This window comes from Pyxicephalus adspersus, chromosome 4, assembly GCF_032062135.1.
Source record: "Pyxicephalus adspersus chromosome 4, UCB_Pads_2.0, whole genome shotgun sequence".
Classification (NCBI taxonomy): domain Eukaryota; kingdom Metazoa; phylum Chordata; class Amphibia; order Anura; family Pyxicephalidae; genus Pyxicephalus; species Pyxicephalus adspersus.
This window is the reverse complement of record NC_092861.1, coordinates 31,048,531-31,065,635: the sequence shown is the minus strand read 5'-3', so window position 1 is coordinate 31,065,635 and position 17,105 is coordinate 31,048,531. Positions and strand designations below refer to the sequence as shown.

At 37.7% G+C, this 17,105-nt stretch overlaps 1 protein-coding gene across 1 annotated transcript in view; it reads left to right on the top strand.

The window, feature by feature from the left end:
* The first annotated feature begins 6,426 nt into the window (after positions 1-6,426).
* The window catches only part of SPHKAP (SPHK1 interactor, AKAP domain containing), a 34,014-nt gene continuing 23,335 nt past the window's right edge, over positions 6,427-17,105 (top strand). The window contains exons 1-4 of the mRNA XM_072410105.1: positions 6,427-6,552; positions 11,275-11,334; positions 12,073-12,207; positions 14,481-14,736. Of these exons, the coding sequence (XP_072266206.1) occupies positions 6,427-6,552; positions 11,275-11,334; positions 12,073-12,207; positions 14,481-14,736 (577 nt within the window). The remainder of the gene's footprint in view (positions 6,553-11,274; positions 11,335-12,072; positions 12,208-14,480; positions 14,737-17,105) is intronic.

The following is a 17,105-nucleotide window of genomic DNA, read 5'->3' as shown; positions in this document are numbered from 1 at the left end:
GCAAACCCCCTGAGTAATGCATTGAATGACAGTGCTGACACCTGTGATATAAAAATGAAAAGACTCAAATAATAATAATAGTCCATTGTTAACTTGTTTTTGCAATCATTCTTTAGCCTAATCCATAGTCACGCTGTCTGAATGCCAGGAATTAAGGTGAAGTATTTCCAATGAGATCAAGGAATAGATGGAGCAATAAATAGCTGTCGATACAAAACAAGAACATTTGTTTTAGCCAGCTATCGTTAAATACAAAGCCATTCTTTGAAGAGGTCCTCTTTAGTAATTGTTTCAGTTGCATCTAGAGGTTTGGGGTTATACAACTAATTAGCTACAAAATTTCCCAGGCAGTACCGGGATGTCAGATATCTCCCCATGTGTATCTGCGTATCTCGCTCTCAGAAGCCGTGTTTTGAAATCTTCCCATCTGTTTGCACAGATGATTGATGATCTCCTTACCATACAATCTCTTCTTTTTATAAGCTGGACCTAGATGTTGAAGGGGTTCTATGCTTCTTATAAAGCCCACTATGGAATTGACCAAATCCTGCATCTGCATTCTAACATCTTGTTGAGTGTCTTTGGGGATATGAGAGCCTTGCAAGCAAGTCTTGTGCATGTTCTCTATTTGATTTGAGATAATTTAAGTGATAATTTAAGTGATAATAGTTTCCCAGCATTGGGGATTAAATATATCTTGAGACCTTATTCACATACTTTGCTATGGTTTAAGTGGAAGGAAAGTGGGGCTAAGAGAATAAAAACTCCAGATAAAGGCTCTAACTCTTCCTCACCCAAAATTAACAACAATTTTTTAGTTGAAGTGGACCTATAAAGTTCACTCCTGACTGGTTGGGTTGCTGGTATTATGAATAAACTTCAATCTGCACCCTGTTTTCATTTGTATAAAAGCACTCACTTATCAGCATGAAAGATTCTATATGCTGGGGTCTGGAATAGAGTTTTGTACATTTATTGACTTTTTTTGCATGACAGTATAAAAGATTTTTAAAATACAGTACTGTTAAACATTTTTTTATCATTTCAGTGTATTTGTTCTGAAAAATGCTGGCACAAAGGCACTTGAATGTTGAACGCATACAGCTTAACAGAACCATCTCATACACACTGAACATCAGTTTATTATCAAAAAGGTTCAGTGACCGTGATCCCTATGTGCATTAAACCCTTAGATGCATTCAGGCTCACATTTCAAATGTAATGGTTTATCTTATTTTTCCATTTGCTTTAGTAAATCAGCCTCACAATGTCAAGTAAATGTATTTAATATACACTTGATACCTTTTTGGTGCAGAAGCAACACTTAAGATATTAGTTTTCTGAATACATATATCTAATATTTCATTTAAATCCAATGTAGCAGCTAATATTTACAAAATTTTGATTATAGCTGATGATTATTGGAGAGATAGGAGGTTTTGGCACAAGTTTTAATTATCTCCAATTATTCTTGGCTGAGTTTCAATGATTATTTTTTTAATCAGCATTTACTTTGCTCTAATGCAGCATAGGAAAACTGTGGGCTTGGGGGAGAAATGGAAGTTCACATTTAGTTCATGACAGTTAATTTCGTTTTTGTATGTTCAGCATAAACAAATTACCAGATTTTTATTTAGCGGAGAAAAAAGTGTTAGTTCCAGCTTGAGCTACCACTTACTAGAAAGTAGAAGGCTCAGCAATTGTAAAATTGCTGTTCTTTTTTTAAGGTACTATTTCAAAATTAGCTGTTCTACCATTCTATTGGTTGTTTCTCGAATGAAGCAAAGAAAGACTCTTTACCTAGAGCAGAATATGTGGATAGCCTACTGCCTTTTTGGTTATTTAGCAATAAGTTTCTATGCACACCTTTTTTCTATTGGCTTTGTGTGACAATTCCTCTTCCTTCGGACATGGACATTTTATGGTTTAGCATCATTCTTTTCATATTTTTCCTGATGTACTTCATAGGAGGGTTCCTTATGATTCAAAGGAAGTGCACTGTGGCCTTGGGAGATTAAATGCTAAACGAGTTTAGGCTGTTCACTTTGCAAAGTAAATTATCCCCTTTAGTGAATTATCACCATTAGGTCAAAATCATTTTGCAAAGAATACCCAATTATGTGCAAGGAAATGTGAACTAAATTTTTGTTTGCACAAGATTTCTAAAGTCAGCAGACTGTAACCTCATTTACTAAGCTAAATGAATTATCTTTACAGAATTGTATATTATTTTGCTAAAGCTGTGTACATACGTTCAATATTTGTCACTGGAAACAATCAGTAGAAGATTGTTTCCAGTGACAAATATTGAATGTGTGTACACAAAAGAGTGACATATGTATGAATGAGCCTTGTGCACACAGCGCTGTTCTGTTCTATATGGAGATAAAACAGAAAGAGCAAGCGGCACCCCACTGTGTTCAACTCCATTGCCTATTGACTTGTATTGCATTCGCAGTCAGTCGTTCATTGATCTGTCAAGATGGATCCCTGAACTATTTTGGACGACCGCTGTACACATGTCAGATTCTCACCTGAGACAAGCCTGACTGTTTCTATTGGACGAGAATCCTCTGACATTTGTATATATTCTAAGTTAACAGCCTAAACTTCTAGTAGTCACTTAGCCCCCTTGCAAGAGACTAATTCACTCTGCTTAGTGACCAACCTATATTTCATTAGAAAATGAACCCCATAGATTTGGGTAGCACTGAAAACAAGATCCACTTTATTGTGAACTAGTGCAGCTGGGTAGGAAAGAAGTAAAGGTTTTATAAATGAAAGTACGTGGACAAGAAAATGAAGAGATCCAATAAAAGTATATAGCTTCCTAGGCTTTTACTGTTGTTTTTTTTTCCTTGCTTGTTTTAAAAAATTAAATATTCATTGCCCAAATAAATTATCGTTCATCCCCGGGGTAATCAAGCAATACGTATGTGGGGTCACGCAGGCACACTCTGAATACTTATACCAACATATGCCGAAGATGGATCCTGCCGAGAATGCAACATTACATGGATGCTCTAGGTAGGATAGCAGATGGCCTATCTCTTCCTGCAGACGTTTACTAAACTGGAGAGGCATGTTCATTTACAATATAAATTACCGTCCCTGCTATTTGAAATGAATTGCCTTTTTTCTGGTTGGGAACACTTACGTTTATAAGTTTGCCAGATTGCTGTTGTTTGACCTTTTAATGACTTTCAGGATTCTTAAGAGCTGTATTTTATGTTAACGTGCTCAGCAAAGAGAAGATAATTTGCTGGCAAATAGGGAGTAAAAGTCCTCACTCAGGAGTCATAAAAGCAAGTTCCCATTCATCTTCTTAGGTCTATGGCCATTGGGGCAATGGTATGGGGTTGGCATGCATGCGCAATAAAATGTACCTATTGCTAATATGGCTGGCAGCTAGGCTTACAGTGTAACCAAAAGTTACATCACTGTATGGGTTTAACTTTTTTATCTACTCAAGTTGCTCCAGTCTCAGAACACGGATGTCAGCAAATTGCAGTAAAGAATATTCAGTCTTATATAAGGAGACAGTGATACCAAAATATAAATGTCTACCTAAATATGTAAGATTTGCAAGATAAAAAAAATACTTATCATTCGTGCTTCTACTGTGTGCAGTATTGGCTTGATTGCAGAGTCTAGAAGCTGCCATTAGAACCAACATCCAAAATTTGTATGTGTTCGTACCTGTCTCAGATGCCTTCATCTCTGTTGCCTACTGTTCCTCCTCTGGTACCTAATGTGTTCCTTCGGGGTTGCAGGGACACACCAATGTTGGTGCAGCTGGGACATAGTGGGGAAACTACAGCAGGCAGCCTGGGAATACCAGGATAAAAAAGACCTGGAAGTGTCAGATGGTGAAGACAATAGTGGTGGCTTTAATGCTTCCAAAGACTTGCTGCAATAGAGTAGAAAGCGATAAGTATATTACATATTTAAGTAAATTTATTACATATATTACATGCACGTTAAGTTAAAGTTTGGTAATTGAGTTTTATCAAGAAATGGAGCAATATGCCAAAGTGCAGGATGGCAACCAATCTTCATCTTCAGAATTAATTTTTTAATGACTTTATTGCACAAAACTGAAATCTGTTTGATTGCTAGGGGCTAAAACACTTTGCAGCCAATTTTGGGTTTGCAGGAGTAATATGCTGGATTGTCTAATAAGGTCAACAAGAAATCAACTCAAAATCATCTTTAATGAGTCTGTATTCCTGGAACAAATCTTCCAAAAGATGCCATTTCTTTGAATTGACAAATGCCACCCTATGCCACCCTTAAAGTGAAGCTGTACACCATTATTTTTTTATTTTTGTTATTATGTTTCAGTATGTTACAGGGGCATAAGTTCATCACTAAGCCTGTCATCTTTATATCTTCCTGTTATATGTGAATGTTGTTCCCCTTCAATCATTGCACAGTCATGCTTTATTGTGTATTTTTTTCTTTTAAGTTCAAGATGGAATTTATATTCACTTTACAGTTCTGTATTTAAAAAGTAAATATGTGCCATGTGATATTTGCAAGCACTAGTTGTGTCTAAGCATGGCCCTGAAAATGTACCCTTTATCTTGAATTCCCACTGAATTAAGTGGTGTTGTTTTCTTGTGTGTGAGGGGTCCTTGGCATTGTAATGCCTACAGATTCAAAGCTGGGTAGCTGCAGTATGAAACCTAGGACATTGCTCATCTAGGGAGATTTGGTGATATCACTGCTGAGCTGTTCACTGTTCTCCATGCTGGAGACACTGACATGAGGAAGCAAAGCCCTGCCAATACCACACAGAAACAGTGCACAAGACATGGCCATTTGTCTGCCTGTTTGTGGGCACATCTTCCAGAAATTTAGTTCCATGGGCTGCCTGCCGTTTGAAGGAAACCTGAACTGAGGGAAGTATGCAGACTACCATTAGTGATTACTCTTGCAGAATAAAGTCATGTAAAGTGTTGTGATGGGATAAATAAAATGTACAAATACCCAGGCAAAAGAGAACAAAGGTTGTTATTGTTCAATATGCAAATTCAAGCACCTTGGGTACCTGATGTTCTGGCTCCTTTATTCATGCTCCTTTATTAAACACAATAAAAGTATGTCACAAGTATTATACATAAAGCTCTTTAGGTAATCTCATCAGCAATCCATCTTTTATGTTGTTATACTGCGAGTAAAAGCTCATGTTATTGTATTACAAAGGTCCACAGCTCCCCAGACACTCTCCTATTGCTGCGCACAAACCTGGCTGAGCAGCAGTGTGTTAGGTTCCTTTCCAATTGCTAGATGTCAGATCCTACACAAAATATGAACAGCCAAGCCTATAATATTCCAAAAGAAAAAAATGTAATTTTAGGTTTATGCAAGAAAAAAAATGTTTTTAGTTTCAGGCAGTCTGGAAAGAATTCAAATACCCGTCAATTTTTATTGCCATTTGTGTCTGTGCTAGAAAGATTCACCCTTGCCATTTTTCCTTATTGATTATTGCCAGTGGAACAGAAAGTGCAGAGGACTTTTCACCCCAACTGGAAAAAAGGGGAACTCTTCCAAATGAAACACACATGGATGATAGCTGTATAAAGCTACTTAAAGGCCAGATGACTTCACCAGAGAGGAACAGTTATGATTATCTCAAGCAAAATTATAGCGTGTACAGAGGTTTCCCAATGTCATTCATCAATCCTCCCTGCAGGTTTCAGAGAAGATACCCCAGGGCACCGTCTTATCATGGCAGACATTATCAGGAGTGCATACAGGCATGGGGCACCATACACACTACTGAGTCGCATTATGAGTTATGGATGTGATGAAATTCATGCAAGTTTCTGTGAGGTCAGTTTTTTACTTTAGTTTCAGTGGGATTTCGAAACCAGCTCTTAGTGTTTTTTTGTTTTGTTTTTTAAATCGAGAATTTATTGAAGAACTCACAGAATATATAATAGCATTCCAATGACAGTCGGTATTAGACAAATACCATAAGGAATAGTGAGGACTGGCTTGGCAGTAAAAGTGACAACAAATAAATTGGGTCTGTGGGTTTAATTTTATATATCATGTTAAAAAGGGGATAGAAAAGAAAGAAGGGAAGAAAGATAGACTGAAAAGCAGGACAGAAAGATCAGAGTAGTGCAGACTAAAAAATTGTTATATCTAGCAATGCAAATCAAGACATGTCTAATGCAATGATACTCCACATAGGAGGAGAAAACGATCCAATAAATCCAGTGGTGGCGAAAGGTCTCGTACATATCTTGGCTTTCAGATGTAAGTTCCACCATCGTATAATTGTTCTAATCTTGGTGAACCACTGTGCTATAGTTTAGTTGCCATCTAATAAGTGAATCAAAAAAGAAGGCACAAAAACTCCTCCTAATAAAGGAATTGTGGTGAAGGAGAAAAAAAAACTGGTTTAAAAGATAAATGGTGGTCTGTAAACGTCTGGGCAAGACAATGAACTCTACACCAGAACAGCTGAATCTTAGGACAACTCCACAAGAGGGAGCCCCATCCAACCCCACATCTCCAGCAATGATCTGTCACTCCTGGGTAAATAGTATGTACCACTGTAGGAACTTGGTACCATTGGTTAGTTTTTTTAAAATTTGTCTCCAAATAACTCGTCTAGAGAGGGGGAATGAGCATACGCAAAAATATCAAGAATCTGATCCAGAGAAAAATTAGGCCCCAGACCTTGTTCTCACTGTATGCCAAAGTATGGCTTAGAAACTGAGAGGTTATCCATTATCTCCAAGTATAGGAATGAAAATTCCATGTTGCACATTTCCGGACCCTGAGCATAGTATCTTGAATCCAGACAGTGAGCGTTAGTAAGTCCAGAAAGGTAAGGTTGACAGAAAATGATGCAGCTGGAATGTTCTCCAAAAACCCAATGAGAGGAACAAAGGGTATCAAGAGAAGTCCACTTGGTAAAGTGGAAGAAAAACGATACTGTCATACTTACCTGTTCCTCGCTAAAGCGCAGGCATCTCTCTCTTGCGCATGCAGGCAGTTCTGACTCTGGGCGTGCCTCTGATCCCAAGCTTTATCAGTTTCACTCAATCTGCTGGCCAATCAGAACATAGCTTCTTAATCATCCCTGGCTATTTAGCTAGCTCAGACACCGCACTCAGTGTTTGTGCAACGTGTCTCCACTGGTGCCGAGCCCCTAGTTCTGTTGAGCTAGTTCCTCTTCACCTGTTGTCTAGATCAGTATTTCCTCTGTCTAGCGCCTGCGCTAACCACTCGTTGTCCAGTCTGTTGTTTCCCAGCCAACTTCCCAGTGCTGTTCCAGTGTTCCTATCAGCCTTTGGATATTCCTGTGTCACCTGTGCCTCCTGTTGCTTCCAGTGTCTCCAGTGTTCCCTGTGCCTGCAGTGGTTCCTGTGTTACTTGTGTCTGTCTCCTTGGTAATTGACCCCTGGTGTGTGACCTGACCTTTCTTGCTTGTTGCCTGCCTCAAACCTGGCCTTCCTAGACTACCCTTCTGCTTTGTGATTCGGTACCGTGTTTCCTTTTGCCCACCTTGGTGTGCCCAAGGACCACAACCTGGCAGTAAGCAGCGGCACAACATCCTCGCCATCAGAGGCTGTGGGGAAGACCTAGTTACTGCTTAGACTCTGCGCCTTGGCCCTTCTCAGGGTTCACACCACGTCCATGCAAGCCATAGCTCCCCCGCTTGCCCGAGCATTGAGAGAGCAGCCAAGAGCCTCCTGGGGTGAGTGATGTAGGTATCCCGAGAGGCTCTGCGCTCCCATTAATTCTTGATCGCCTAAGCGATCGAGAATTAACAGGGCGGTGCTCTTGCGGTGCTCTTGCTCAAAAAAAACAGACTTTTTACTTTACATAAATAGGTTGTCCACCCTTTTATATAAAGTGAAAATTCCAAGTTTAGGTATGCTTTAATACATTGCAATAAAACTCTTTCAATTGCATATGGAAGGAGCGAAAAAGGAACATTATTTGTTAAAATTTGCATACACCCTAGGAAAGGTAAAAATCGAACCCTCACAGAATTTTTTTTTTTTTACCTTAACAATTAATATTGATTCTGTGTAGATTTTATTTTTGAAAGGGAACTTTTAGCTGGGAAATCTTTTCTCCGCAGCTTTACCAGTAAAATAATTTTCATTTTTTTCATATTTTTTTAACAACTTAGTTTCTGCTGTGAGAATATGTAATGCGGCCATCATTTTTGTTAAAATACTGTAATTACTGCGTATGAAGCTGCGAGCCTTAGTCGGTGTTCTGCGGAACTCTGCGTGGGATTTAATCTTGAACTTTAAACAAACAGCTAGCTTGTTGCACATTTAGATGCTGGCACAAAACACAAAGACGTTAACATAATTATTCAGCGGTGAAAACTATAAGACGTGGAAGAAGGTGGAGATGATCAGTCAGGCTTTCAGTGTTCAACAATTCCGAGGGCTTTGTATGACAGGAGAATTTCTTTACCTTTAGAGATTTAATGTATGTTATTAAATAATTTTCCACCACTGAGGAATGGGTATGGCAGATTGGTGTATTAACAGTATATACCTCAAACTTATGTTTAAATGAATTATTATCAGTTGCAATTATTTAGGTACTGTATGTGAATAGGTCACATTTCCTTATTTTGGCATACATGAGATTGAAAAGTAAGCAATATTGTACTATTTTGTTTTAATCCTGGAGGCCTTTTCTTTGTTGTGTATTTAATTCCTTCTTCCATTTCCTAGATGTTAACTGATGTGGGTGTTAGTTACTGTAGAGTGCAGGTTTGCATATTCTCATTCACCTGGGATGAACCACTTTCACGTTTTTTATTCTCATCAAGACATCCTTATTTACAAAATTTATTTACAAAATGATTTCCGTTTTCAAAGTTTTTGTAGCTATTTTGGGCAGGGCTCTCCTCTCATTGTGCCATTGTTTGTGTCTGTCTGTCATTTGCAACCCTCTTTTTAATGTACAGCTCTGAGTAATATGTTGACACCTTATACAAAAAGCTTAATATTAAAATTAAATACACAGCAAAGTGGTTTACAGTTCAAGAATTACGGTCTTCATGGTCAGTACAGCATAACTAGTAGCATTCCGTATAGCAGTGTATAATAGACATTCTAGATCTTTCCAAAATTTTTAAGCTACATTAAGGGCACGAGTTGAAGATATACCAAAAATGGATTTTTGAAGAGGTAACCAAGTTTGTAATGATAAAAAGATTTGAAGTGTATTCTTTAGGTGTGATTGTGACAAGTGGGTACCTCCAGCTTTTGTCCATAAATATGAGCCTTCTTGTTCATTATTGTTGGCCACCAGTAGATGGCAATGTGTTCTCATGTAAAGTGTGTAACAAATTCTGTTAAGTTCTCAGACAGAGCGTTTGTTATTCACTCTATGTGGGGACTAAGTGCCATCTACTGGTGGTACCTGAAAATAAACCAAGATTTTTTTTTTTAAGGCCAAAAAAAAAGCTTTTACTATTTTGACTGCATTCCACCTTAGTTTCTCCATTTCTTGTTTGTCCCAAATACCAGATGTATGCACCTGAAAGCTCTATATTTTTCTGAAAGGAGGTGTCGTGCTTGGAGAGATCGGGCCACAAGGGGGTGCTAAGGCTTGCACAGAAGTAGTGTGAGCCCTGAGAAGGGCCAAAATCTAAGCCGTAACCAGGTCTTCTTGAGAGTCTCTAGTGGTGAGGATGTTGCGCTGCAGGGCAGGATGATGCACAGTACCAAATCACTTGGCGGGAGAATTGTCGAGGCAGACAGCAAGCAAGAAAGGTCAAGAACAAGAAGTCCAGGAAACAGACACACTGTTGACACAGGGGCCACCGCAGACACAGGGAACACAGGGATAAGTGGAACAGCACTAGGGAACAGGCAGGGAAACACCAGGCTGGGCAATAAGGAGTTAACACAGGAGTTGGACAGGGAAGCACTAAATTAATCAGCAGGTGTAGATTAAATGCTCAGCCATGCTAGGGGGCTCGGCACTTGTGGAGACACATTGCATGAACACGGGTTGCTGTGTCTGGGCTAGCTAATGAGTCAGGGATAATTATGAGGCTATATCCTGATTGGGTGGTGAGATGGGCAAAACTAATTAAATTTTGGAAGAGCAAGCACACCCAGAGTCAGAATTGCCTGCATGCGCAGAAGAGAGGCACCTGTGTTTTAGTGTGGAAGAGGTAAGTGTGACAGGAGGATTCTCACTGTAAATTATGTTATATCTCTGGGAAATTGATTAAAAAAATATAACTAACATTTTGCAACAACTGTAACAAAGGTTTCCTATATCTCTCTCAAACTGTTCCAATACATAGGGATTATCATTTAATGAATCTGATAATAGTGGGTGGTTTACAAATTTATCATGGAAGAACTCCAGGCAAACAAAACTACACAAATAAAATAAAGATTTACATAGTAAAGTTGAACACATTGTTTGAGCTGAACCAGTAACTAATAATTTAATATACAAGTATCTGCCAAAAGATGTGTAACCCTGGCACGGCACAGCTTTGCACCACTTTCTGTTTGGAATTAATTAGTACAGCGGTGTCATATCCATACCTGCAAGCTGCTGATCAGACAATAACGGCACACAAAAATTTACTAATAAGATATCAACTCTGCTCACTCTGCTCTTCACACGTCAGCATGTTCCCTGTCAGAACATGTAAATGCAGCAAAGTCTGATTGACGCTTAATGCTGGCCTTCGCTCTCCCCTTCGCAGTGATGCTGTTCAGGGAAATGACAAAGTCTGATATCAAGACAGATTCATGTATTATACTAGTTGTAAAAATACATTAAATATGTTTCAAGGAAAATACAATGAGATTGAATGGTCTATTTGTATATCTGCCTGGTGTGCCATTTTATTATTTTTTCATTAAAATGATCTTTGTGGAATATTTTTTAATTTTTTTTGTTTTATTCAATATTTAGACATCATAAAAAATATAGAAACATGTAATTAAAAAAAAACCTTAAGAGGCACTTAAGAATGGTGTGCTATTTTCTGCTCACAAACATTAACAGATCACTGGTCAGACAATGCATCTTGGGCAGATGGCATTTCTCAGAGTCAATAATGGTTTGAAGCAAAAGTCATAAAAGGTCCCTGTAGGTGACAATAAAAAACTTTTCTATTTCATTTATGGTGTTTGGATTCTGACATTTAAACCACACAGTGCATTTCATACACTAAAAGGAAACATCTTAAGATAAGTGCATGCACCCAGTGGGGCTTTACTGATCTCTCAAATGTTTTATGTTTTGCAGATCTGCTTTGTAAATTTGAATGCTCTCAATGAGGAGTCAAGGCATGAAGCCTTACGAAAGGTAAGTTTAGCTTTGATTTCATATTATTTGATCATAAGCTTTTGTTTTGAATTTACTTGATTTGTGACAGGTTATGTTATGTTAATATATGCTCCTGGGAAATGGTAGTTAAAGGATGTCATTGCTTACTTTCTTAGTGGAACCCTTTTATCTTTAGGTACACTTGTGTAAAAATAAAATCTTTATATAAATCATTATAAATCCTATATTCAATCCCATCATGATTTATAGAATGTGCCTATGACTTTTACATTTAAATGCATCTAATTTGTTTACTACATTGACTATTTACATGACTGTTTCCTGTTGTCCAGAGTTCTGGAACTCTTTTTTTTAAGATTTGTTATAATAGGATTAAAAACATAATAAGCCTGATTTATTAAAGCTCTTGAAGAATGGAGAAGATGTTATATCATGTCTTACTTTAGTTTGCTGTATTGTGCTCCTGGCACTTGCTCTTTTGCTTCCAAGCATATTAGGATGGAGTACTTGAAATCCTTTATCCTGGTACTCCTATAATGCTAGCTATCCTTCATAATGTTTTATTGACAAACTTGGCAATGGTTGAGCCTTATGTAGGATCTCTAACTGTAGGCCTCTAGCTCTTAGAATTAATAGGCAACACAAACCTTTCCATGATATCACAGACAAGGATCTAAAGAATTTTAGTGGAAGTATTGTCTCATTCAATTCTTTATCAGTAATGGTTCTTACCTGTTTTTTTTTTTTATGTTTTAGAAGCTGGATGAAGTATCACCAGATTTACCAAGGCTGATAAATTCAGTAAGATCACAAGAGCTAAAAGAGGATGAGATTGTTCTTCTCAGTGGACTAACGAATAGAAAATGTGGGCCAACTCCGGAAAATTCCCAGGTAAGTGAAATACTCAAAAGAAAACAAGCACAAAGCATATACCCTTAGTTTCTTATTTTGAGATGTCTTTACTTTTAAACACCAGCATATCTAACTACTTCTATAGCCACTAAGTGTCCATCAATAAGTCCTGTGCACCAGGTGCCTTATGCTCTGCCGTACCCACCAATAAATTTTAAACTATTCAGGCAGGTTGGGTGTCAATTCATCTTTAAAGAGCAACCGATCTAGTACATCTTGTAGATAATTTAATAAATGCTGATACAGGACAGAATAGATTGATGCAAGTGCTATCCATGCAAATCAGTAAAATATGTGGATTTCCAATGCTTTCCTCCAAGTGTAAATCCCATTATCCATTTTCACATACATATTTTTCTGTTAAAAGGACATCAGCAAGATCTAATGCTTTCTCCAGATTTGTTCTAGTGAAATCTATTTTTTTAAATCTGCAATTTACTATTATTCCCCAATATAATTTATCATATTCTAACGCCGGATATAGACCATTACAGCCCACGTCCAACAGTGCTTTTGAGCCATCACGTAAAAAGGAAAGCAAATTCTCTAAATAGATTCCGTTAAACACTGACACGTTTCATTCGGTAGCTATTTATCTAGAAGTAAAGCCACGCATTGTATTCACGTCTCTAGAGGATTTACAATGAAGCTCTCACAGCATAAGGGGAAACATCAGAAAAAATATAACAATTTTAAACATTCATCATATAAATGTGCCCTTATTTTCAGATCTAACAATTTAATAGAGGAAAATGCCGCATTTTACCTCTTCTATATATAATGTGCAAAAAACATAGATTCCTAAAAACAAAGATACCTGGAAAACATGCACAAACAATTCTAAACATGACAGCCAATGGCTTTTGTGATCTTTTCCTGTTATTGTCAGTGGTAAACAGTAATGTTTCTAGGATTATAAATGACCCAGGAGACCCTGAGACCCATGGTATAAGAATTCTTCAGTGCTTAAATAGAACCAAACCTTAATTGCTAAAGACCTTGTACCCAAAAAATATATCTTAATTACAGTTCCCAAGTGACGGTCTTAAAGAAATATATAAACCTCAGGAGAATGGGAAAGTAAAAAATAGACTTTTCTATTATATATGCTTTTCTGCACACCAATGCCTTATCTGAGTCTAAGAACCTGTGTAAAACAGCTGGGGTCTTGTTAATCAGCAGCCATTGAGACAATGAATGCTTTGGTCAGGATAATGAAACATGCAATCCTAATGTATAGAGTTCAGCAGTCAGCAGGAGGTGCATACATCAGGGTATATAATGCACAGTGGTCAGGACTATGTAATGTACATTCAAGTGTATATAGTAGAGCACTTGGATCTATTAAGTTGCAACATAGCATATACATTGCAGATGTCAGGAATATGTGTGGGACTGAACTCCGCAGGAGTGGCTGAATTTTCTTGGATTCTATTTGGATGTGAAGCTAAATTGATCTTTCAGACTCTAGGTCTTTTTTTTCCAAATTCTGCAGAATGAAGGAGGGATAGAGAATGCAGGGTGCCAGTTAGTTACAATACCCAGTTCAGTTGTTATTAGTCATCACAAATAAATATCAATATCCAGTTTCCTGTATTCCCAGGCCCAAGCTCAGGCTAAAGCTCAACACTAATGTCAGACAAGTTAGAACTGGAGTGGGACACTTTTACAGTAACAGTCCCAAAACTAGCACAAATAGATTTTTATCAAGAGCCCTTCTGCAAGTCCCTTTCTCCAGCAGCTCTTCCCAATGTCTTGTAGACCTCTGAGATGCTCTCTCATCCTCCTCAGCCATACATAAGTTGAGTTCATGGTCAAACCAGCCCGGTTGGCCCCTCACTTCTGATTATCTTTCAATCTCTCCTGGGTAACTCCATACCTCTAATTCTACAGTACAATTCATGTACAACATAACATACAGAGTTTAGTGGTCAGGACTTTGTACAAAATTATAAAAATGCACAGCACAGAGTGATCATATCAGGAGTAGGTGCCCTCTTAAATTGGCAGTCATTGGCAATTGTTTACTTACTGCACCTAATAAACTGCAAAGATCCTGCTAGAACAATGCAGGCAGGGTTGGGCTGTAACAGAACATTACCCTGGTAGTGAAGTAGCATTCTCTGTTGGGAATGAGAGGGGTCTAGAGATGGAACAAACTGTTTGGTCAGTAATGTTTTCATTAAATACAGTATATATTGGAAAGAGAATACGGTATGATAAATTACACAAATTGCTTTATTCTCATACAGATATTTTGTCCGGATGAGGTTTGCCTGCTGCAGAGGGAGAGAGCTCCAGACATGATCCCCTCAAACTATATCATCTTAGAACTGAATAAGTTTCTGCTGGGTCTGGAGCTGGCCCAAGAGAACCATCTGCAGGCTGACACATCACCAATGCGTGCAGAGGATGATACCAACTGCTCTGTGTCATCGATAGAAGAAGATTTCCTGACAGCTTCTGAACAGCTGGAAGAGGATAGTGAAGGGGAGAATTGCAAGGATGGTAAGTAGGAATGTGTGAAGTCCAATTTAGTTACTTTTAAAGGTAAATTCTTATGTAAAATGTATCATTGACTCCTATTAGTCTTAGATTAGTGGAATGACATCCTGCTCACAAAAGATCTATATTGGTAGCCCTGTTTTAACCACCACCCTGAAATCTTGATGGAGGAGTGCAACAAAATCAAATCATAGAAGGAGGCAGTTGAAGAGTCCTAGAAACAGATTGTGGAGCAGATGGTGTCTGGAGAAGAATATTAAAAGGGAGAAATTGGAATGTAAGGAGAAAAGAAAAAGTGCAGTAAGATACAATTTTAGTGCAAGGGAGAGGTGGACTGGACCTTGATTCATGGGGCATGGGAAAAAGAGAGGAGAGGATGAACCTGGAGCAGGATAAGTCATTACAAGTACCAATGGAAGCATTTTTTTACTTGGTCAGTTCTAAAGTAAGTATTGGGTATTTTGTATAGTTTCAAAATTAGAATAGAACCATTTATCTTGGCATAATCATCTAGTATATGCAACAAACAGCGATATAACTAAAGAATATAGGTGAACTCATAACATGAAATAGAAAGTTGTTCCCAAATAACCAAACAGGTCCAAAAAATGGAACCGTGTACTTGGCTCTGGAAGATTTGTCTAAAATTCATCTGGCTTGGCAAAATAGTCAAAAGTCGTCCGTGAGTTTTTTTCTGGTAGATTAGATGAAATCGTGTTATAAAAAGAATTCTTTATCGCACAATTCACCTACAAATATATAATCTGCCCGTACCAAGAGGACAACATCACCTGAAACTCATGGCAACTAACAAAACTTGCACTTTTAGGAGTTTGCTAGGAAAGTTTACCATCAGTGGTGGTCACCTGTCTACATCCAATGGCCAGAACTGAGTTTTTGATTAAGAAAATACTTTATGTATTTGGACATGCATATATTTGGGAATATATAAGCTTCTAGAACCACTGAAAAGGCCAAGAGCTGTGTGAATGTGGATCTAGTGAGTGGTATTCAAACACGTTATATTCTAATGCCCTAAGGATGATGCATAGTTATCAGTTTCTATTCTATTCTAACCGATATTTGCCTATTGATCTTTTATTGATTTTTACCTGGAGTTTAATCTGCTTGTCATCTGCATTATCTGGTTCCTCCCCTCCCCTCATCAACATGCTAATGACATTTAGAGAAGCCTTTCCATTTTCATTACATACATTATTTTAGAACCAGGGACATCATCATCACTGGGTCTCGGCATTGCTATATAGGTTATGGTTAATCTAAGAATTCATAAATCATTGATTGTTTTTGCAAAACACTGCACTGTACCTTATGTTAGAGAACGCTGCTGAGCCCACTGGACTTATGTTCACTTCAAACATTAATTCATTTGCAGGGGAATTAGAGCAAATACAGAAATTATTCACGTGATTGGATCTTTGATGTGAACACAGAATCCCTGTACCTCACTTAACACGTATAAATCAATCCTGTTGCCTCAACTGCCTCACTCTTCATGACTTTCCTGGTGATCTTTTCTTAGCACTGTTCTGCTTTTGTCAAAAAGACCTTGAATATATTGATAGTGACAGCACAATAAAAGTGATCTTTGATCAGAAGAAATGCGAAATATAATATTGCCCATAATAATGTGATAGTGTCTATATCATTGTCATGAGACATAGAGGAAATATCACTGCTCTGCAAATATTAAGGATATGCAATTAATTTTAACAGGAAATTTCTATTTTGCAAAATAAATTATATTAACACATAAAATGACAAATCTCAGCAGTAAACATGGTAGTGGATTTGTGTAATTTAAAAACTTTTCTTTTTTCTGCTCTCCAACTCAATTTTCTTAAATTAAACCTTTTAGTAGAGAAATACAGGAATTGCTATTTCTTCATCTAAGAATGGCTCTTATGCTAACCTACAAGCCCTAATATTCACTGATGTGGAGTATGAAAATACAGAATGTTAAAGTCTTGCCGCAGGCGGGTGAGTATGCTGTATGCCGGTTTTATATCTCAGGATCCCGGAGGTGAGCAGGAGCCGGGTCTACATGCGTCCTACACGCGAGGCGCCGGAACCGGAACCAAAATATAATTTTTATATATGAGGCCTGTTAACTATTTGAATTTGTATTGGTTGTTTTGAAAGATATTATGGTGTGGGTATACCTTTTTTTACTGTACATGATGGTGCTTGATATGCTTTGGATTCTAGAAAACTAAATTATTGGAGTCATCCTTAAAATGTGTTACTCATTAACGCATAGGTCAACGTAATTTTAAGTGAATGATATACACTTAAAAAGGAAAAAGAAATATTACAAAGCCAGTTGACCCAAAGATAGACCCATGAGCAGT